Below are 21,705 nucleotides of genomic sequence, written 5' to 3'. Positions count from 1 at the left end.
AAAAAAAGACAGAATCTCACTCTGTTGCCCAGGCTGGAGTACAGTGGCAGGATCTCAGCTCACTGCAACCTCCACCTCCTGCGTTCAAACAGTTCTGCCTCAGCCTCTCGAGTAGCTGGGATTACAGGCATGTGCCACCATGCCCAGCTAATTTTTGTATTTTTAGTAGAGACGAGATTTTTGTCATGTTGGCCAGGCTGGTCTCGAACTCCTGACCTCAGGTGATCTATCCGCCTTGGCCTCTCAAAGTGCTGGGATTACAGGCATGAGCCACCCTGAGCCTGGCCTGTCACAAACCCTTTTGTGAATCTGATGAAATTCATGAACCCTATTCTCAGACACATGCATGACTACACAAATACATCAGATTGTATGTGCCATTTCACAAAACACAGACTCCATCAGTAGTCTGGGGTAAGGATCTCAGCCAGTACTGTACCTTCTCCCTTAGTATAATTATGGATCCCCTTGCAAAATGAAAATCAGGGCTCCCTGTTCGAAGAATTTTAAGAACACAACAGCAGAACATTAAACTAAGCTTAGGGTCCTGTGTGACTGCATTGGTCACCTTTTCCCCTTGCTCTTCTACTACTATCTTTATGGTAATTATTCTCAAATCTGTTTCTCTTGTCCCAACTTGTTCTGAATTTCGGATTCAGCTCCAGAGAACTGCTGAAACCCCATACAGATGTTCTTCTAGCATCTCAAATTCAGTTTCTCCAAAATGGAGCTCCTTACTCTCACTACCTCCTTTGCCCCCTAACTCCAAGTTCCTCACCATCCTCTCACCACCTACAACTTTTTCCTCTCTTTATACCATCCACTAAGTTGCCAAGTCCCATTAATTCTGACCCTCAAACCCATGCCTCCTTCCTTTCCCACTGCCACCCTCCTCAGGGTGGCCTTTCATTATCCTCCATATGTATCACTCTTACTGGTCCCTAAACTCAGCTCCTCAGGACTTCCTCTGCAGCTCCACTCCATACACACCTCTCCCAGCCTCCTCTTCCCAAAGGACCATCCTAATCATGACTTCCACATTCAGAGACCTGCAGTGACTCTCCCTGCCTACAGAGTTGGGCACAAACTCTTTTTCCTGGCATTTAAGATCCTTTACAGTGCGACTCCAAACCTTCTTTTCCATGCTCATCTCTTACCCCTCCTCTTCATGTCCCTGAGGTTTCAACCCAACTGTACAGCCATCTGGTCCCTTAATGGGCCCAGTGTGTTTTCCTGCATTTTAAAATTTGAGCTGCCTCTGTTCATGGTCCTCAGAATTTAGAACTTGCTTACTCCACTACAGGCATGTAATTTCTCTGGACCTTTCACCACAGCCACTGCACATGGCCCTGCCCATTGTGTCCCTGCATCTTGACTGCTGTCCCCTCTTTCTCTTCCTCTCATCCTTATTGGAAAGGGAGCCTCAGATGCAAAACTGGATAAAATCACCATTAAGTATCAAGCAGAGCCGGGTGCGGTGGCTCACACCTATAATCCCAGCACTTTGGAAGGCTGAGGCAGGTGGATCACCTGAAGTCAGCAGTTCAAGACCAGCCTTGTTAACACGGTGAAACTCCATCTCTACTAAAAATACAAAAAATTAGCCAAGTGTGGTGGCAGGTGCCTGTAATCCCAGCTACTCAGGAGACTGAGGCAGAAGAATCACTTGAACCCGGGAGGTGGAGGTTGCAGTGAGTGGAGATCGCGCCATTGCACTCCAGCCTGGGCGATAAGAGCAAGACTCCATCACAAAAAAAAAAAAAAAAAAAGTATCAAGCAGACATAGAATTCCAACTCTGCTGCTTACTGGGTAACCTCAGGCAAGTTACTTACACTCCGTTTCTTCTACTGTTAAACAGGTAGTAACACCTTATATAGTTTTTTTGTTTTGTTTTGTTTGTTTGTTTGTTTGAGACAGAGTCTCGCTCTGTTGCTCAGGTTGGAGTGCAATGGCACGATGTTGGCTCACTGCAACCTCCACCTCCTGGGTTCAAGCAATTCTCCTGCCTCAGCCTCCCAAGTGGCTGGGATTACAGGCACACACCATCATGCCCAGCTAATTTTTTTGTATTTTTAGTAGGGACGGGGTTTCGCCAGGTTGGGTGGGCTGGTCTTGAATTCCTGACCTCAGGCGATCCTCCTGCCTCAGCCTCCCAAAGTGCTGGGATTATAGGCGTGAGCCACCGCACCTGTGATTATCTTTTTGTTTGTTTGTTTGTTTGTTTAAAGAGACAAGTTCTGGCTCTATCACCCAGGCTGGAATGCAGTGATTACAGCTCACGTCAGCCTTGAACTTTAGGCTCAAGTAATCCTCCCGCTTCCCAACTAGTTAGGACTACAGGTGCACTGATTTTTTTTATTTTTTTTAATTTTCTTTTGAGACAGGGTCTTGCTCTGTTGCCCACACTGCCGTGCAGTGGTACAATCACAGCTCACTGCAGCCTTAATCTCCTGGCTCAAGCAATCCTCCCAGCTCAGCCTCCCAAGTAGCTAGGACTATCCGAATGACACCACGCCCAGCTAATTTTTTGTAAAGACAAGAGTTTCGCCATGTTGCCCAGGTTGGTTTCAAACTCCTGAACTTGAATGATCCTCCTGCCTCAGCCTACCAAAGTGCTGGGATTACAGGTGTGAGCCACCATGCCTGTATATTTTTTATATTTTTTGTAGAAACTGGCTCTCACTGTTTCCCAGGCTGGACCTTATATAGTTTTTAAGGAGTTAACATATAAAGTGTATAACATATAAAGTGTATAAAGTCCTAAGGATAGTGCCATTATTCATCTTATTATAACTACCCATGCTGGGCTGGTCCCCTTGGCTCCTCCCCAGGTGCAAGGACTCAGGAAGCATTGCAACCCTCTTTCCATCAAGTTCTAGGAGGCTGTGTGGGGTGGAATGGAGGCTGGCCCTCAGGTGCTCAGGTAGCTGTATTGTATGTCTAGGGGTGGTGAGGGGAGCTGCTGCCTCTGCTCCCTTTGTTCAAACTCATGGCTCAGGCAGCAGCAGGCGTGGGCGTCCCCAGGGGAGGCAGTGACAGTTTCAGTACTCACACGGGCTTTGCAGGTGACAGCTGGGGCTGTGGAGCCCTGCCAGAGGAGGCACAGAGAGACCCCATCACGCACGGGATGTGGGCCCCACTTTGAACCAGCCCAAGTCAAAGCTGAGTACCTCTGGGAGCTAAATGTAGCCTCTAGCCTGTTCCCTGCAGGATAGAGTGGGGTAAGGAGATGAGGCTCAGAGTCTAGAGATTTGGTCCCACTGTGTCATTAATTTACAAATGACTTCTAGGAGGTCCTTGTTCCTCTCCAGGCCTGTTTCTCATCGGCAAAAGAAGTGGGCCTGATTATCTGTAAGGGCCTGTGGCCCTTTGACACGGACTATCCCAGGTCAAGTCAGTTCCAGAGCCTCCTTAGAGAGTTAGGTTCCTTGCTCCTCTAGGCCTGAGTTTTCTGGCGGGTAATAGCAGTTTTCATCAACACCCATTTCCTCCCCCACAGACTCCAAGAACAGAGTCAAACGTGAACAGATGCAGTACAAAAATTCTTTATTGAAAAGGGAAAGGGTGGCCTCTTGCTGGTGCCCCCTGGGCCCTGGCCCAAAGGGGTTGCCACTGCTCAGTTTCTGAATGCAGAAAGTCTGTCCACCCCTTACCTTTAATAATCTTAAAGGGGAAGTGCCGTGGTGGACTAGTAAGTCAAGTGAATCAAGGGCTTCCAGGCCCTTGCCTTTAAGAACTCCTTAAAGGCAAAGTGGACACACACGGCAGCAGATGAGAGCCAGAACGTTTTCAGGAAGGTCCCTGGAGGAAGGGTCTCCGTGTCTTTACCTTTAAGACTCTCTTAAAGGTGAGGCATGTTCACGCAGCGTACAAAGGAGGCAAACTCCGTCAAGGAGTCTACAAAGCACTTTTCCAGATCTCGCTTTTAGAATCTCTTTACAGATGAGGTGGCCAAGCGCGAATTAATAAAAAACAAACTACCTTGCAGAATTATTTTTCTTCCCGACCCAGCAGAACCCGCCCCGCTCACCGGCCGCCTTCAGGTCTGCGTCCTTGCCTTCTAGGCGCCCTGAGGCCTGAAGGTCCGGAGAACGCGTGGGGGCGGGTGTGGAGGTACCGCCCAGCGGCCCCGGGCCGCCCCCCGCGGTCACACCGGGGCATCCTGGGAGTTTTTGGTTTCCTAGACGGCCTCCACCAAGGAAGCCGGACGGGGGCGGGGAGGGGTGGGGCGAGGGGGGGACGAGCGGAGGGCGCGGTGACCATGGCGACCGCAGTGGTCATGGCGACGGCGGCTCAGAGCACCGAGAGGTCGTGACACGACCTGGAGCGCTGCTTGAAGAACTTGGCGTTGCGCGGCACCAGGTTGGCGAGGAACCGCTTGGCCTTCTTGGTGAGGCTCTCGCGGCGTGCGGGCGGTGCAGGACCCTCGGGGCTGCCCGGCTCGGGCCTCTGGCCCCCGGCGCGGCTTCGGCCCCGCCGCAGCCGGATCTGGCGCACCGCGCCCTCGAAGAGCTCCCGCGTGTTGTGGTGCAGTGCGGCCGACGTCTCGATGTGCTTGCAGCTCAGCGTCCCGGCCAGGTGGCGGCCCTCTGCAGGAAGGGACCCGCTCAGGCGCCCGCTAGGCCGTACGGGACCTGGGGCGAGGGTGGGTCTAGGGAGGGCCTGGGCGTGCGGTGGCAAGGGATTGGTACTAGTGACTCCTGCAACCGAGAGAACTTGGCTGAACTCATATGGTGGGGAGGTGAAGGTGCGAAGGAGAGGGAGAAGGAGGCCTAGGGGAGAGGTGAGGGGAAGTGACAAGAAGGGATTCTCAGGGTCCTCGAGTAGGGCATTGGGAGTGTGCCCTTAGCCTGGGTCTGATTGCAAGTGAGAGCGTCCGTAATGGTAAAAAGGCCTTAGGGAGAAGAGGTGACCTGGAAGGGACAGCGTTCCCCTGAGATCCCAAGTATGGAATCTGTTCAGGATACACACCCTCCAGTGATACCTCCCGGGAGCGGGCCAAGTCGCTCTTGTTTCCAACAAGGATAACGGGTAGGTCGTGGTGCGGCCTCCCAGCCCGGAGCCGAAGTAGGGTCTCTGGAACTTTGGAGAAGCTCCGTCGGTCAGTGACTGAGAAGACGATGAGAAAGGCGTCCCCGGTCTGAAGGCAGTGGTCCCGCAGCCACCCTCCTGCATCCCCCTGCAGACAGGCAGAGGAACGTTAGGGCTGGAGGCACAGGAAATCCTGTCCAGCACCTACACCTCAAAGAGGAGGAACAGGGCTGTGAGGGAGAAAGAAGCCACCTGCTTAGGATAGTAGAGCTAGTTAATGGCAGAATCTCCACACCCAGAGTGTTTGTGGAGGAGGAAGAAGTTAGTACTATGAGGATCCTAGACTAGGGTAGCCATCCTAATTTCTTAAGCTTAAGCTCTTGATTCAAAAATGAATATTATTCACACGTCTGTAATTTGGCCTCTTATTTCTACATAGTAACCTTTATGTCCAAATATTCACAAGTCCTCACTTTTTTCCCCCTTCCCTGATATTCCAGATCCCTGAGCTCTTGTCCTGTCACATCAGATTCCTTCAGACTGAAACATTTATGGATGGAGTCAATTTCAGGGTGTCCAGCCTAGCTTGGAGCTGCAGGGTTTGTCAAATTCCCATTCTGAGTTTGCTCTGAGTCAGAAGATCCTGGAAAGACTGTGACTCTTAATGGCTATGGACTGTGGTGTGGGCCTTTGCTTTCTGAAGTGATATGAATGAAAGGTCAGGTTCCAGTACATGTTGAAACTAGGACCAGCAGTCCCACCTTCAGCCACTTTGCCCTTCCCCAGTTCTCCCAGCTTCATTACCTGCTGACAGCCACATCTTAGTTCTCACCTGTTCCCAGATATCATAAACGACTAGAGTCACTTCCTCCTTATCCACCATGATGCGTCTTTCATAGGTATCCTCTGTTGGGAAATAGGGAGAGGGAATAAAGTCCATTAGGAGATTTCCCAACATTTGTGAGACCTGGTAACCAGGGACACCTCAGATATCAGCACCGGGGAACCCCACCCCTCTGCAGGGAGGCTGCCACAGAAAGCATTGGAAAAGCTTCTGTTAAGCTTTGTCCTTCAGGGGCTGCTCAGGTCATGAGCACTTCCTTCCCTGACCAGGGCCCCAGAGCCCCCTCAACCCCTGGAGGGCTTCCTTAAATACCTGGGTTCTCTGGTTCATGAGCACTGTCTCCCTGGAGACCACCAAAAGTGCCTGCTAGGGTGCTCTTGCCCACGCCGCTCTCCCCCACTAGCATGACCTTGAAGATGCCATCCTTTTGAGCAGGGGCTGCCTCTCCTGAGCCCAAGGAGTCAGAGGAGCCAGATGATGAGGCCTGAGGTGGCCAGTCAAGTTCATCTACAGCCTGGGCCCGCCGGAGCTGATGCTTGTAGGGGACAGGCATACTGCCTCTTCGTCTGGGGGCCCCAGGGACAGAGGGTAGCCCGCTGCGGTCCAACTCTGCCAACAGTTTCTCTGGCTTCTTTAGTAGTGTGGTATCTGCTTCTAAAATAAAATGGGAGGGCAAAGAAAAGGACACTATGAGTGGGATATGCCCAACCATATGCAGAAGGGTCAATCCAGGCTGTTCCAGTACCAGAGGCCCAGCTACACCCACTTGACCATTACCCAGAAGGAACTGAGAATGTCTGGCCTGACCTCTTACACTAAAGTCTCCAGAAGCCTGAACTGGAGTTGACATGATAGCTTCTCCAATGTGGTCCCAACCCCAACCTATTCAAAACGTGCCCCATGCAGGGAAGGGACCTGAATGCACACTCACACACCCACTCACACTTTACACTGATATACAGGCACATCCCCAGACTAGGCCTCTGGCCCTGTAGGGTGGAGTGGGAGGGGGGTTTGGGGAAGCTGCCTCTTTTTCCATCAAGAGGCCCTTCCTCCTCCTGTTTCCGGCACTGGTAATCCCCAAACTGAGGAGCAGAGAGGATGAGAAGCTGAAGCTGCTGCCTAGTGTCTGGGGAGTAGGTACAGCAGAGTAAAAAACTTTGTAGTGAGCCTCTTCCTAGGAAAGGGCCTTTGCTTTTTGAGATGATGTGCGTGCTGGGGCTCTGTGGGCTCTCTCTGTGTGTGTGCGTGAGAGAGAGAGGGGCTGCCGCTGCTTCCCGTGGCCCTGTAGGTGAGCATCCCTCATTGCGTGGTTGGGTGTGAGAATCCTGCATCCCTGTCTGTCCCTGTGAGTGGGAGAGAATATTGTGTTCATAGAGCAGTAGAAGTAGAGAGAGAGAGAGTGTGTGTGTGTGTGTGTGAACGAAAGGGAGAGTGACAATGCGCGGGTCAGGGTAACTGGAGGAGGAACAACAGACACAACAAAGGGGGCTGGAGGGAGGCTGGAAATAGCCCAGGATCAATACTTGGCCAGCAGCCAGGACCTCCAGGAGCCGGAAGAACCCTTACAACAGTTCCCCAGGGTAGCCCCTGCCTGTGATTCCCAGGCTTGTGGGCTGCCCCTTTCCTCTCCCCTTCCTTCTTGCCCATCCCAGCCTCGGGAATGAGGCTGAGCTAGGGGCCATGTACCAGTTTCTCAAGCAAAGCCCTGGGAGTGATGGGGGAGGGGGCATTTAGGCAGCTCTTCCCCTCCACCCTAGCCCAACCTCAATCCCTTGTGTGAGCAGGGGTTTTCTCCACTTTCTCAATTGCTCTTCCCCCTCTTGCTGACTGGGCTCAAGCTCCCTCAACCCCTAGTTCTGACCTCCCCATCAAAGCTTCAGCTCCCACCCCCATGGTTTCAGCTGGAACCTGCCCAGGTTAGCCCTCACCTGGCGTGGGCGTCCCTGGAGGGGAGGCCCGGCGGCTGCCAGAGGGGCAGAGTGCTGTGGTTTCTGTGTCCGTGTCCATGTCTGTGTCCGGGTCCGTGTGCATCGGTGTGCGTGTGCGTGTGCAGCCCAGCAGCTCGCAGCACCCTCTCCCTCACTCAGCAGCACTGTCAGCTTTTCCCTTTAAATACCACCCCCCCACACACACATGCCCTCCCCCCTAGACACCTGGGGAAATTGTCCCGCCCCCTGATGAGGTCACACATGCTAATGAGCAGTGATGTCAGCGGGATTCCCTCCTTTCTGCCCCCCCCCCTTTTCTTTGTGTCGCTTCCCTCTGGGAGCACACACACTGCAGAGCTTGGTTGAATTACAACAGAACAGTCAAGGGGCAGAACAGACAAGGGTTGCAGGAGGTGTCAGTGGGTAAGGGAGCTGAGGGTGACAGAAGGCAGGGACCTGGGGAGGTGAAGGTCTTTCTCCAGCAGCCAGGACTATGCATCATTTGTCTCTGTATTTCCAGACACTGTCTAGCCCAGAGAGCGTGTTCAGTGGTTGCACAGGGGCAAGAGGCAGAAAGACTAAAAGCTGGTCTGAAAGACAAAGAGATACAGGCCAAAAGAGGTGTGGGGACTGAGGGTCAGCCACCTGCCACCTTTTCCTTCTCCACCCTGCCTCTTCTGGGCTAAGAGCCACAAAAGTACCCATTTCCTAGCCACTAGTCAGATGCGGGCTCTGAGGAAGGAAATTCAGCTGCTTCAATTGGGCAGCTTTATTTTGCCACTAAGTTCAGGTAGGGGCAAACCACTGTGGAGACTCCTCCACCTTCTCTCCCTGCCAGGCCCACCAAGCCAACGATAATCAGAACAGGAAAAAAGGGTGAGACAAAGCTAGCTATCTCAAACACGAAGTTCCCAATCTTAAGTGGGTGGGGGAGGGGGGAGCGCCCACTACCCCCCAACTCCCCTATCCACTGTTAATGTTTTTTGGTGTAGCTGCCAGGCCTTCTGGGCTATGCAAGGCAGATACACAATGGGTGATGTGTGCCTGTTTGTAGGAAGCCCAGATAGCACATCTCTTTTACTGTTCTTTTTCTGCCCAGTTCCCTTTCCCTTCAGGTTCCTTCTCCTGCCCCTTTCCTCCTCGTCCTCTTTCCTGACACCCTGAAGCTCCCAGACACACATTTTGATTTCCTTTCCTTGCCCTGTTTTTGCCAGATGCTGTGCTAAGTACTTTCTTGCATTATCTCCTTTCATCTTCTTCACCCCAAGGCCCACAATGGTAGGTGGGTGCCCTGTCCCTAAAGCGATCTTGTAGCTGGAAAATGGGAACACCAAGAATCCCACCCACATCTTTCCAGTGCCAAGGATTTTTCATTTCTACACTGTGCTGCTTTCCTTCTCTTAAATATTCCAACTGTCTCCTATTATTGGGAAAAATCTATATTGCAATCATCAGTGGACTTTTCGGGGAAGAGGCAAATAATCATCTTGGGAGCAATGTGCAGTGACACTTCACTTATTTGGAGGTCAGCTATAGGGCAACAGTGCAGGGTTTGAGGGAGCAGAAAGGACCCCTCAGCAGCTAGAATACTCATGTGCTTTACTCACTGGGTAGATTCTCCAGTCCTCAGTCATGGCCTACTTACTTTTCACTTACTTTTATTCACAATTTTAATGTGTCCATGTGTGTTCCTGTACTAGCAGATTAGAAACACATTTAGAGTAGCAAGTGACCCCTTGTAGTCAGGGAGGCAACACCACACACACACACACACACTCTTAAAGCATTCATATGCATTTTATAAGTGGTCTAAGGTCGTTTAGCATAAAAGCAAATAGCTCTCCGTGCCCCTACTGTTACAACTTCAGAAGACACTGCTGGAGAAAAGCCATTGCTTTCTGTGAATGATCCTCAGTTATGCAGAAAATTTTTATTATATTGCAGATACGCTGAAGACAAGTGTAACATTTTAGAATGACTTCCTTCCAAAATGAGTATTTTTATTTTTTTCAGAGACAGGGTCTCGCCCTATTGCCCAGGCTGGACTGCAGTGGTGTGATCATGGCTCACTCTAACCTCAACCTCCTGGGCTGTGCACTTGCCCGTGTCCAGGCTCCGTCAGGAATGGGAGGTCCCGTGGAACAGTGGGATAAGGGTGAGATTTGGAACAGAGCCATACCGGGTCTAAATCCACCACTTGGTAGAGACTGGGCCAGTCTTCTGATTTCCCTGAAACTCCTCCTGAGCCTGCAAAATGGGGTTTATGATGCCCATGGCCCAGCTCTGTTGTGTGGGTTCACTTCAGGTGATGAAAAATCTGGCATCATCAGGCACTCACTTTTTTTTTTTGAGACAGGGTCTGGCTCTGTTGCCAGGCTGGAGTGCAGTGGCGCGAGCTCGGCTCACTGCAACCTTCGCCTCCCGGGTTCAAGTGATTCTCCTGCCTCAGCATCCTGAGTAGATGGGAATACAGGTGCGCACCACCATGCCCAGCTTATTTTTGTATTTTTAGTAGAGACGGTGTCACCATGTTGGCCAGGATGGTCTTGATCTTTTGACCTCGTGATCTGCCTGCCTCGGCCTCTCAAAGTGCTGGGATTACAGGCATAAGCCACCGCGCCACATCCAGGTACTCACTCTCTAACCAAGGTGCTTCTGCAGCCTTGGGCTGTGTGGCTGGGGGGTCCTTCTCCCCTCTCAGCGAGGCCTGGAGCTTGGTTCAGGCCCAGGATTTTTTTTTTTTTAATCTATTTATTTATTTTGAGACCAGGTTATGAGACTGGCTAGTTTTTAGTATTTTTGGTAGAGACAGGGTTTTGTCATGTTGTCCAGGCTGTTCTTGAACTCCTGGCCTCAAGCGATCCACCTGCCTTGGCCCCTCTAAAGTGCTGGGGTTATAGGCCTGAGCTACTGTGCCTGGCAGAATTTTGTTTCTTAAGGACTGAGTTCTGGTATCTTCTTTTTTTTTTTTTTTTTTGGAGATGCAGTCTCTCTGTCACCCAGGCTGGAGTGCAGTGGTGCGATCTTGGCTCACTGCAACCTCGGCCTCCCGGGTTCAAGCAATTCTCCTGCCTCAGCCTCCCAAGTAGCTGGGACCACAGGTGCATGTCGCCACACCCAGCTAATTTTTTGTATTTTAGTAGAGACGGGGTTTCACCGTGTTGCCCAGGTTAGTCTCGAATTCCTGAGCTCAGGAAATCTGCCCGCCTTGGCCTCCTGAAGTGCTAGGATTACAGGCATGAGCCACCACACCCGGCCCTGGTATCTTCTTTTATCTTAGATTCTAGATTGTGATTCACAGCCTGAGCCTTATCTCATGCTGAAAACACCTCCCACCTTCCCACCAAGAACCTCGATGTGGATCCCACACCCCTAAGACCAAGCATCTTGGATATTGGTATCTATCTTTATGGAATTTTAAGTTGCTTCATTTCTTTTCTTGGGCCCTGGTGGAAATAAACCTGAGTGACTACTCCCCAGTGCCATCACTTGGGCAGGATCCTCTGTCTTAGTTTCTCCATGCTGCCTGTACAAGGTCAGTCCCCTATCCTGGCTAGCCTGGGGCTTCACTATGGCTGACAAGAGTAGTATTACTGCCTACGCCTCATACAGCACACAACCAGAACCTAGAGAAACTTCTTTCAGGCCCACTGATCTATAATCACAGGCCTCCTTGGTGAACTCTTTCCTAAAGTCCTTCCAGCATTTGGAAGCATTCCACCACGAGGAGCAGTTTTACCTTAAGTCTTTGTTCACTGTCTTTTTTTTTTGAGACGGAGTCTCGCTCTGTCGCCAAGGCTGGAGTGCAGCGGCGCCATCTTGGCTCACTGCAAGCTCCGCCTCCCGGGTTTACGCCACTCTCCTGGCTCAGCCTCCCGAGCGGCTGGGACTACAGGCACCCGCCACCTTGCCCAGCTAGTTTTTTGTATTTTTTAGTAGAGACAGGGTTTCACTGGGTTAGCCAGGATGGTCTCGATCTCCTGACCTCGTGATCCGCCCGCCTCGGCCTCCCAAAGTGCTAGGATTACAGGCTTGAGCCACCACGCCTGGCGTCTTTGTCCACTTTCAATTTGCAATACCACTAGGAGAGAAAAGGTCTGGTTGAAGGGGAATGAAGATATCAGGCTGCAGGTATTTGAGGTGGCTATGGGGGAAGAGAAGAGCAAAGAAGAGGGCAAAGACCAGGCTATGGAGAGGCAGGGGAGGGATAATCACTGCTTCACTATTTCCATTGGGCCTGATGCTGAATGGACCAGGATTGTTTGCACTTGGGAAGGAGGGCCCAAAGGGAGAACAGTAAGCAAGAACCAGGTTCTCCGGAGCCCTCTCCCCAGTCCCTGGAGAGGGTCAGCAGTGAAAGGAGCTCAGGTCTTCCCTGAGCCAAGGTGCCAGGGTCCCAGAACTGCACATGGGCCCACATCCCTTTCTGCTACTTCCTCAGGCTCTTGCTCACTAGAAGAGAGGGAAATTGTGCAATTAGTGCTGGGTTTGAGGATGCTGACAGCGTGTAATCAACAGGGCCTCTCCACCAGGTGTGGGGCGAGACTGGGTACTGGGCTCCGCCAGGTGTGGGGCTAGACAAGAAGAGCCTTAGGGGAGCCTCTTTTCCCAGGGACTGGCTCCGTTAGGGAATTCCTCAGTTTTGCTCCTGAGGCATCACTCCCACCCCTACAGCTTCCTTCTACATCTTTTCCCTCTATCTTCCTCCCAAACTCTGGGGCAGCTTCTGTCACTTTGCTCACTAGGGGCTGGGTTCCAACACTGCTTACGAATCATTACCTCCATCACCCACCCCAGCTCTGCAACTCTGGCCGCTGCTTGTGCTCTCAGGCCCAGGGGCTTGCCTATAATCCTTGCCCTCATCTCCTCAGTTTGCTTGTTCTGTGGACACTCCTCCTGTCTAGAATTCACAGCTCTATTCCAACTGCTGACAGCACTCTTTAGATTCCAGTTTGGGCCCTCTTCCAGGAAGACCTCTTGGATTTGGCCATGGTGATGCCAGCACCACACATCCTGAATGTTTGTGAGCTTTCCCTCCACTCACCTTTGCCTGCCTTGAGGTATCCTGGCTGAGAATCCATCTGTCTTGCATAGGACAGACTGCTAAATGTCTGGTAGGTGTGGAGGGTGGAGGGTAGGAGTCATGACTCCTGTGTCCCACCAGGGACAGTTGCTCCTATGTTCTGGGCTCAGGGAATGCTCCATAAATGAGAACCTTCCTGACCGCAAGGCCCAGCTGGCTCCCCTGACTTCTATCTTGGCAGTGAGGAAACAGGCTTGGTGCACACCCCTGGAGTCAGTCACTGCAGAGCTGGGCGCCAGGCATTTGAGTGGAAATGGAGAGGGCTGATCCTTAGGGTTCCTAGAATGTTCTTACCTTCTGTGTGGTATAAAAATCAAGAGAGTAGTGGTTGGGAGATGACCAGGAAGAGGGCAGGAGGTAGAGGGCCAAGCAAAGGGCTCCACAGGGAGGAGTGGGATGAGATGAGCATAGACTGAGATGGGCAGCGGCAGGGCTCAGGCTCGCAGCTAATTTGCAAAATTTTGAGATATATCATTCCTTTATTTTTTACCTCAACTTACTGAGCAACGCATAGCTATGGAACAGAAGCATTTGTTGCACTCTTTTTGTGAGCCAGGCCTTGTAGGAGAGATTGTGGATGGCAAAATCTCAGGTTCTGCCGAAATCCTCCCCTTGGGGGCTGGAGGATCTCTAGTTAATTGGCATTCAGGTGCTTAAGGCCACTTTTGGGTGGAGGTTTGGCAAAGATGGAGTGTCCAGACCTCTGATCCTCTAATAACTTTACTTTTTAAAAACAGCCACCCAAATGATGGTGGCGCGGGGAGCAGGTGGTGGTGAAGGGACTGGGGTCTCTGGCCATGGCCATGTACAGAGGAGACTCTGTGAGCGCTCTCCCTGCCTGAGGGACACCTAACTTTATAGCATAGACTGAGGGTCAACAGGAGGCCCACCAAGTCCCTCAGATCCAGGGACAGGGAAGGAAGTGGTGGAGGGGAGGCTGACCCACCTCTAAAGGGTTGTGCCACTATGAGTAGAGCCCCCAGGGGAGAGGCCCCAGTAGAGCCCCCAGGTCCCCTCAGGTAAGCAGTGGCTCATCCTCTGCCTCAGCTACCCACACCCCCGGCTCAGCCAGTGGCACCAGTAGCACATCGTCCTCATCTTCTGGGGCCAGGACTGCTGTGTGGGGTCCAGCGGGGCTCCGGGTTGGTCCTGGGGGCCCCAGGCTGGGCAGGAGACGGCCTCGCAGGGCCTGCACCACTCCAGACAATAGCGATGGCTCTAGAGGCAGTGAGGGCAGTGGCCCTGGGGCTTCGGGGACAGTAGTGGGGGCTGGAGACGTGCTAGCAGATGGGAGGGGAGCTTTGATGGGCAGTGGGGGTGCCTGCTCCCCATCTTGCCCACCCACTGCCCCGCCCTCACAGGCTGGACCTGTGCCACCATCTAGGGCCTCAAGGGGAGCAGCGGAATGTGTGACCTGGGATCTGGCCTCAGAGGCCCGAGCTGGGGTGTTGGTTCGAGGGAGCAAGCCCCAGCGGCGGAGACGGCGTACCAGGCGGCGCATCAAGCGGCCCCGCTGACGACGGCGGGCACCTGAGCCACCTCCTGGAGTCATATCCTGGCGTAAGATCTGTAGCAGAGAACGCAGGTTGCCCAGCACTGAGTTCTGCAAGGAGATGAGAAGACCTCAGAGTCAGAGGGCCAAAGGTTGGATGAAGGAGGGTACAGGGGTGGGGCCACAGCAGAACTGGGACCAGGAGGTGCTAGGGTTGTGGGGAGTGACTTACGTCATTAGGATTCTCTGTAGGAAAGTCTTCTACAGGCGGGATGGCACCCTGGGCAATGAGCTGCCCGTAGGAAGGGGGTGCCTGCTGCTGCACAATCTCAGCCTCCATCCGGGAGAGGGGGGCAAAGATGCTAGAAGGAATGATGACTGCTCAGTTGCTGGTAGTTCTTGGCCAGAGTAGACCACCTCAGCCTGGACAGTCCTCCCGCTTCCACACCTCGGCCAGGCCAGCTGGAGCTGTGCCATGGCTTTCCCAAAGGTCATGTGAGGTCTCTCCTCCCTTGAAACTGCTTTCAGGATCTGGACCTGTCCCTTACAGGACACAACTGATAAGCTGATTATGGGAGCCTCTCCCCCAAGGTGGGCGCTTTCATGGTCTCCTGCAGCTGCACGGCCCAGCCTCACCCTCAGGGTCTACTCCTCTACTGCCAGTCCCACTCCCACTGACCTGTACTCCTGGGTGCGAATGGCATAGAGCTTGCAGGTGCAGCCCAGGGCGATGACCAGGAGCAGACCGCACACTAGGCTGCCAATGACTGCGGCGGTAATGACCTTGCGGGGCAGAACATAGGAGCAGTCCCACTCATCACTGCCGTCCGCACAGTCAGGCTGCCCGTCGCACACCCATGTCTCATACACGCACTTCTCATCCCGGCATCGGAAATTGCCAGGCTGGCAATGCCGACAGCGTCTCTCGTCTGCTCCATCAGCACAGAAAGTCTGGTAGTTGCAGCGGTCAGCAGGCAGGTAGCAGGCTGTGGCACCAGAGGTGCCAGCAGCCCCGCAGGGGAAGTGTCCAGGTGGGCAGCCTGGGCAGTCCTCCTCATCTGTGCCGTCAGCACAGTCCCACGAGCCATCACAGCGCTGTGCCTCACTGTAGCAGCGCTCACCTAGGCCTTCGCCAGCCCCCAGGCCAGAGCCTAAGCCACAGGGTCTATCCCAAGGCAAGCAGTAGCCCCGCACATGGTAAGTGGCATTGAAGCCACGACCATTGCTCCAAGCAACTGTGTGGTAGGACACAACAGCCTGGCCAGATAGTGTCTCCACAGTGACAGCCTTGCCATTGCTGAAGTGGGTGAGACTACGCAGTAGTCGGGAGCTCTCAGGGGGCCCAGGGCCATCAAACACATGCACTGCATCTCCAAAGCCCAAGTCCAGGGCTGTGAAGCGCACGGCCAGCCGCCGGCCATCATGGGGGTCCAGCAGCCAATGGCAGGACTGGGGGTGGGAGACTGAGGCAAGGTGTGCATATCCAGGGGAGGAGAAGACCCCATAGAAGTCCTCCAAGGTGAGATTGCAAGGCAGGGAGGGGATGGGCCTTGGGGTCAGGCCAGGGAAGGGGTCTGAGCTGCAACCTGCTTCATCAGAGCCATCACCACAGGCATCAATCCCATCACAGCGCTGGACAGCAGATACACAGCGGTGGTTGAGGCACTGGAACTCTTCCTGCAGGCACATCAGCCAATCTGCAGAGGCACCATGGAGAGGGGCTGTGAAGCACCAGAGCCCTCAGGATCCTCCCCTCCTGCCTGGGGCTTTCACTGTCTACTCCTCAAACATCCCTGTCCAGCCTACCTTGGCTGTAGGAGAGCAGGAAGCCCTGGCCCATGGGTGCTCTGGCTCCAGCATAGCTGTAAGTGATGGTGACGTTGCCTCCGGGCAGCTGCAGAGGACTGGGAGGTGCCTCACACAGGGAGATCGGTGGCTGGAGAGGGGAGCGTAGGGTTAAGTGCTCTGAGCCACAGGCCAGGTGTAGTTTCTGGAACCTATGGGAGTAGAGGAGAGCAGGACATGAGATGCTCTTGACTGCTGCTGGCTTTCTCCTCCCCCGGTGCCACCAGGCCCCTAGTATCCCAGGAAGCACAAACATCTGCTTCTCCGTGATCTAAATGGTCAAATAAAAACTCAGCCTATTTATTTATTTAGAGACAGAGTTTCGCTCTTGTCACCCAGGCTAGAGTGCAATGGCGTGATCTCGGGTCACTGCAACCTCCACCTCTTGGGTTCAAGCAAGTCTCTTGCCTCAGCCTCCCAAGTAGCTGGGATTACAGGTGCCCGCCACCACACCTGGCTAATTTTGTATTTTTAATAGAGACGGGGTTTCACTGTGTTGGTCAGGCTGGTCTCGAACTCCTGGCTTCAGGTGATCTGCCCGCCTCAGTCTCCCAAAGTGCTGGGATTACTGGTGTGAGCCACCACGCCTGGCAGCCAAATTATTTTTAAGTGAATGTAATCAATGGGGATCTTCCTAACATGGGCTGGTATCATCATAAGACCATAAGATATCCTAGAGCCCTTTGGAAAAACTGACTTGTGTTCCGGGACTGAGTTAAGAAGAGGTGCACTGCATTCCAGTTGTTGTAGCACTGTCACCCAAGGATGGTACCAGCAGTAACTGGTGATTACCATACAGTTCAATTAACCAGAACTCACCATCTTACCCTACCCCATTGTGCCAGATGTGAGACCTGGGTTGGTTTTCCACGGCATTCTGATCCCTTTGCCCTGCCAGCCTCTCCACAGATTGCCTCTCTCTTTGCCTGCCTCTTTCTGGGTGAATTTATGGAAAATGAACTATGTGAGGCAAATAGCCAGGTACTCAATATGATCCCCAAACAATGATCCAAGGTCAGGGGAGCCTGGGGAAACTTGGAATGTTTAAAAGATCCAGAGAGGCTGAGGAATGTTCTAGGCTGATTAAGGAGTAGTTCAGAATCTCACACAGGACATGCAATGAATGGAAGGACTCCTCAGAACAGTTCTATCTGAGCTGAGGACCGTTTGTAGGGTGGCCTCTGTCCTTTGGAGATGCCCAGGACCCAAGCTAGATGTCCACTCCAGCCCAGCTCCACTTCAGTTCATTGAGTCTGGCCCAGAAAAAGTCAGGCTTTTAGGGCACACTAGGCCAAATCAAATTCTACTCTTTCCCTGTTGACAAGGATGGAAATTCCATAGAGAAGTGATCCCTGAATGGGCCAGGCCCAGTGGCTCACGCCTTTAATCCCAGCACTTTGGGAGGTCGAGGCAGGTGGATCACTTGAGGTCAGGAGTTCAAGACCAGCCTGGCCAATGTGGTGAAACCCTGTCTCTACTAAAAATACAAAAAAAATTAGCTGGGCGTGGTGGCAGGCACCTGCAATCCCAGCTGCTCAGGAGGCCAAGGCAGGAGAATCACTTGAACCCAGGAGGTGGAGGTTGCAGTGAGCTGAGATTGTGCCCTTGCACTCCAGCCTGGGTGACAAGAGTGAAACTCTGTCTCAAAAAAAAAAAAAAAAAAAAAGAGAAAGAAATGTACCTGAAGACTTCCAATGGAGGGGAAGGGGCAAGGGAGAAGAATGGGTTCTTGTTCTTGTTCCGCTTCTCACCTGACGGTGACAGTCTGTTCCTTGCTGCCCAGGATGAGCCAGGTGCAGTTGGCAGGGGAGCTGCGGCTGTCCCGGACCAGGGGCCTCTGTAAGGTGCCCTGCACTTCTAAGAGCACTGCTGGGGGGTCCTCACAAGCTGGAGAGAGGAAGGTAGGACACTGGTAGTAGACAGCCCTTAGCATCTCACCCTTCCCCTTCCGCTTGGAGGCTTGAGGTTTCCAAAAGTCTGGGCTCTGCAAGGAGGAGCAAAATATCTGCCCCTGCCCACACACATCCTAGAGTTACAGCCCTCTGGCTTCGCTCTTTCTCTCCACATTCTTCATGGCTTCACCAGTTAATACTAATACCACGAACAATTCTGAAGTCTGCCTTGTGCCAGTCACTGAACCAGGAGAAGCAGGAAATACTACCTCTACCCTCAGGGAGACTACATCCTGGTTAGGACGATCAGGCATAGGATATTCCCAGAAAAAATAAAATAGTACATAGCAACTACCAGATGAAGGTCCACACCGAGCCTTATTTTCATCTATAAAATAAAGGCTAAATGATCTCCCCTCTAAAACTGTGGTAGGTCCCATGGAATTGAGGGAACAGAGCGTCCTTCTCGAGTGCCCCCACATTCCCAAGCCCACGGAGCCCCAGAGGTTCCCTCAACTCACCAAGATTTGGGAAAATAATCCGGTCTGGATGGGCCAGAGCGCCTCCTAGAGGAGGAACGAGAAAGGGCAGGAGAGTGAGACACCCCTTAGGAGTTTTCTTCACCTGAGCAACTCAAGAAAGCCATCCGGGACTTCCGGGCAGTTAATAGGAAGAGGGAGTGGGGGGTGGGAGAAGGCTGCGGCGTGGGACTTCCATGGAAGGAAGGTCCGACAGCAGGGCCTGTGGGGTTGGTGGGGTGATCTGGCGAAAGCCGGAGAGAGGACGAGGGCCCAGCGGAGCGGCTGAAGACTTCCTGGGGGTTGGGGCCGGCAGTGCTGGGGGTGGTGGCAGGGGCTGGAGGGAATGGGCAGGCAGGATGGAGTGCGGGGCCGCACTGGAGGGAGTTAGAGCTGCTGGCCCGGTGACAGAAGGCTGGGGGGTGGTCTCGTTTCGGCTCTTACCAAGGAGGAGGAGGAGGAGGAGGAGGAGGGTGGCCAACAGCATCCTGGGCTGTCCAGAGGTGCCGGAAGGGTGCCGGAGCTTCTGTGGTCTACCCGATGGGGTCGCGGCGGAGCCCCGGCCGCCCAGGCTCCCCGGTGCCGCCTCCCCAAGGGGGCTCCATGGCCCGGGCTCGACTGGTGCTCTGGATGCCAGGGCTGGGGGCGGGGAAGCGGCGGCAGCCGGGGAGTAGGGGCGGTGCCTTTCGCCAACTTTGGAGTTGTTTTCTCCGGCGGCCGCCGCCGCACTCTTTCTCCCAGGACTGGCTCCCGAAGTCCCGGATCTCGGCACTGGATCGCGCCCTCACCTACAGCCCGCCCGCAGGCCGCGAGCGCCCCTGGCCTGGCCTGGCCGCCACCTGCCGGGGTTTGAGACCACTTCCTCTTCGGGCCAAACTTTGCCGACTTTCAGCCCCTAGGGCCGGCCGGGTGCTGCTCCACTCCTCTAGCGCTTGCAGCCCGCGGAACGCGAGACGGAAGCGGGGGAGGGGGAGAGGTGGCTCGGCCCGGCGCTCCGGCCCTTGCCCAGGAGGTACCCCCGCCCGCCCAGGGGTTGGAGTAGCCTGGGCGGGTGACGAGCCCGGTCCCACCCCTGCCAATCAACGAGCGGGCCACACCCACTTGCTCGCCTTAACCCCTTTCCGGCTCTGCCGGACTTGTCAGACGGGCCCTTGACTGGCAGTTTCAGCTTCCGCATTTAACCCTGCTTTGTTTAATCCTTGGGGTGTAACACGTTTGTCAGACGTTTGTCAAAGGACGTCTGCTTATTCCATAACTGTGATGTCTTTCCTTTGGGCCCTAAGCTCTCACTACTTTTCTTGTCCCGGGGTCTGAGATCCGGCAGCACTTTTTGGAGTGAGACTTTATTACAGCTATTACCACACGGTATGGTAACTATTTGTTCGTCATTCCCGCCCCCGTCCCGCCCCTTCTCTGCAAACAAACTTCCCGTAGGCTGGGGCCTAGACTGTTTACCTTTGCACCTACAGGGCTTCTCTCCTGCTGAGACACAGGAAGAACTCGATAAATGGTAAATAAACGAATAAGTACTCCTTCTCCATTTGCTGGCTGTGACCTCCAGAAAATTACTTAACCTCTCTGTTCTTCTCAGGTATAAAATGAGGTTTATGATAGTGCAACTTCCTCTTAAGGTTGTTGCTAACATTTAAGGAGAGCAAGTTGCCTGACATACGGGAAGTGCTCCATATCGGGTAGCAACTATTATCAGTCACAGAAGGTATTTCTAATTTGTGTGAGCTGGGGGTTACCGATTTCCTGCGGCACTGATAGATAACATTAATAAACAATATTGAAGCTCAGAATTTTCAGTGAAAAATAAACACAACAAATAGCAAACAATTTTAGATTTTTCCACTATTCAGGCACAGATCTAAGTAAGCACTCTACTAAATACTTAGGAACTACTTTAGTATATACTAAATAAGTTAAAACTTCAAAGTATTTGCGGGTTTAATTCTCTCAACAACAGTGTGAGGTAGATACTATTGTTACTTCCAATTTCCAAGGCATTCCAAGAAATGCAGGCACAGAAAAATTAAGTATTTTGCCCAAGATGTAATACAGTGGGCCCTCCATATCTTGGGTTCTGCATTCGCAGATTTAACTGATGGTAGACAGAAAATATTGTCAGGGGTGGGATTGGGGGAATTGAGTGGAATTGCATCTGTTTTTTGGTTTTTTTGTTTGTTTGTTAGTTTTTTGAGACGGAGTCTTGCTCTGTCGCCCAGGCTGGAGCGCAGTGGCGCAATCTCCTCTCACTGCAACCACCACCTCCCGCCTCCCGCGTTCAAGCAGTTCTCCTGCCTCAGCCTCCCCAGTAGCTGGGATTACAGGTGCCCGCCGCCGCCATGCCCGGCTAATTTCTGTATTTTGAGTAGAGCCGGGTTTCACCATGTTGGCCAAGCTGGTCTCCAACACCTGACCTCAGGTGATCCATCCGCCGTGGCCTGCCAAAGTGCTGGGATTACAAGCATGAGCCACTACTGCGCCTGGCCATGAAGCTAGGGTTTGAACCCGGGCAGTCTGACTCTGGATAGAGTCCACATTCTGATCTTAACCACTTTCTCTCTTCTACAAATGATATAAAATAGTTTTGTTTTGTTTTGTTTGTTTGTTTGTTTTTGAGACAGAGTTTCACTCTTGTTGCCAGGCTGGAGTTTAGTGACTACCATCTAGGCTCACTGCAACCTTCACCTCCTGGGTTCAGGCGATTCTTATGCCTCAGCCTCCTGAGTAGCTGGGATTACAGGCATGGGCCACCATGCCCAGCTAATTTTTATATTTTTAATAGAGATGGGGTTTCACCATGTTGGCCAGGCTGGTCACAAACTCCTGACTTCAGGTGATCTACTCGCTTACAGGCGTTAGCCACTGCACCCAGCAATTTTAATTTTTAATTTTAATTATTTTTTGTGACAGGGTCTCACTCTACAAAATTGTGTAGTGGCACAATTTTGGCTTACTGCAACCTTAACTTCCTGGGTTCAGGTGATCCTCCCACCTCAGCCTCATGAGTATACACACGTGTGTCACCATGCCGGGCTAATTTTCATTTTTTTTTTTTTTTT

The 21,705-nt window shown here is 52.8% G+C and overlaps 2 protein-coding genes across 2 annotated transcripts; both read right to left on the bottom strand.

The window, feature by feature from the left end:
* Positions 1 to 3,526: 3,526 nt before the first annotated feature.
* Positions 3,527 to 8,014, bottom strand: REM2 (RAS (RAD and GEM)-like GTP binding 2). Its single transcript, XM_011990630.1, has 5 exons — positions 7,808 to 8,014; positions 6,189 to 6,530; positions 5,865 to 5,938; positions 4,973 to 5,180; positions 3,527 to 4,590 (listed from the first exon to the last, which is right to left on the bottom strand). The coding sequence occupies exons 1-5, from the start codon at positions 7,908 to 7,910 to the stop codon at positions 4,295 to 4,297; spliced, it is 1,023 nt and encodes a 340-aa protein (XP_011846020.1). The 5' UTR covers positions 7,911 to 8,014; the 3' UTR covers positions 3,527 to 4,294.
* A 5,335-nt stretch (positions 8,015 to 13,349) lies between these two features.
* Positions 13,350 to 19,810, bottom strand: LRP10 (low density lipoprotein receptor-related protein 10). Its single transcript, XM_011990629.1, has 7 exons — positions 19,082 to 19,810; positions 18,641 to 18,685; positions 17,979 to 18,114; positions 16,189 to 16,379; positions 15,062 to 16,079; positions 14,615 to 14,744; positions 13,350 to 14,493 (listed from the first exon to the last, which is right to left on the bottom strand). The coding sequence occupies exons 1-7, from the start codon at positions 19,122 to 19,124 to the stop codon at positions 13,906 to 13,908; spliced, it is 2,151 nt and encodes a 716-aa protein (XP_011846019.1). The 5' UTR covers positions 19,125 to 19,810; the 3' UTR covers positions 13,350 to 13,905.
* Positions 19,811 to 21,705: the final 1,895 nt, after the last annotated feature.

This window comes from Mandrillus leucophaeus, unplaced genomic scaffold, assembly GCF_000951045.1.
Source record: "Mandrillus leucophaeus isolate KB7577 unplaced genomic scaffold, Mleu.le_1.0 Scaffold380, whole genome shotgun sequence".
NCBI classification, from domain to species: domain Eukaryota; kingdom Metazoa; phylum Chordata; class Mammalia; order Primates; family Cercopithecidae; genus Mandrillus; species Mandrillus leucophaeus.
The sequence above is the reverse complement of the archived record's forward strand: the minus strand, read 5'-3'. Positions and strand labels throughout refer to the sequence as shown.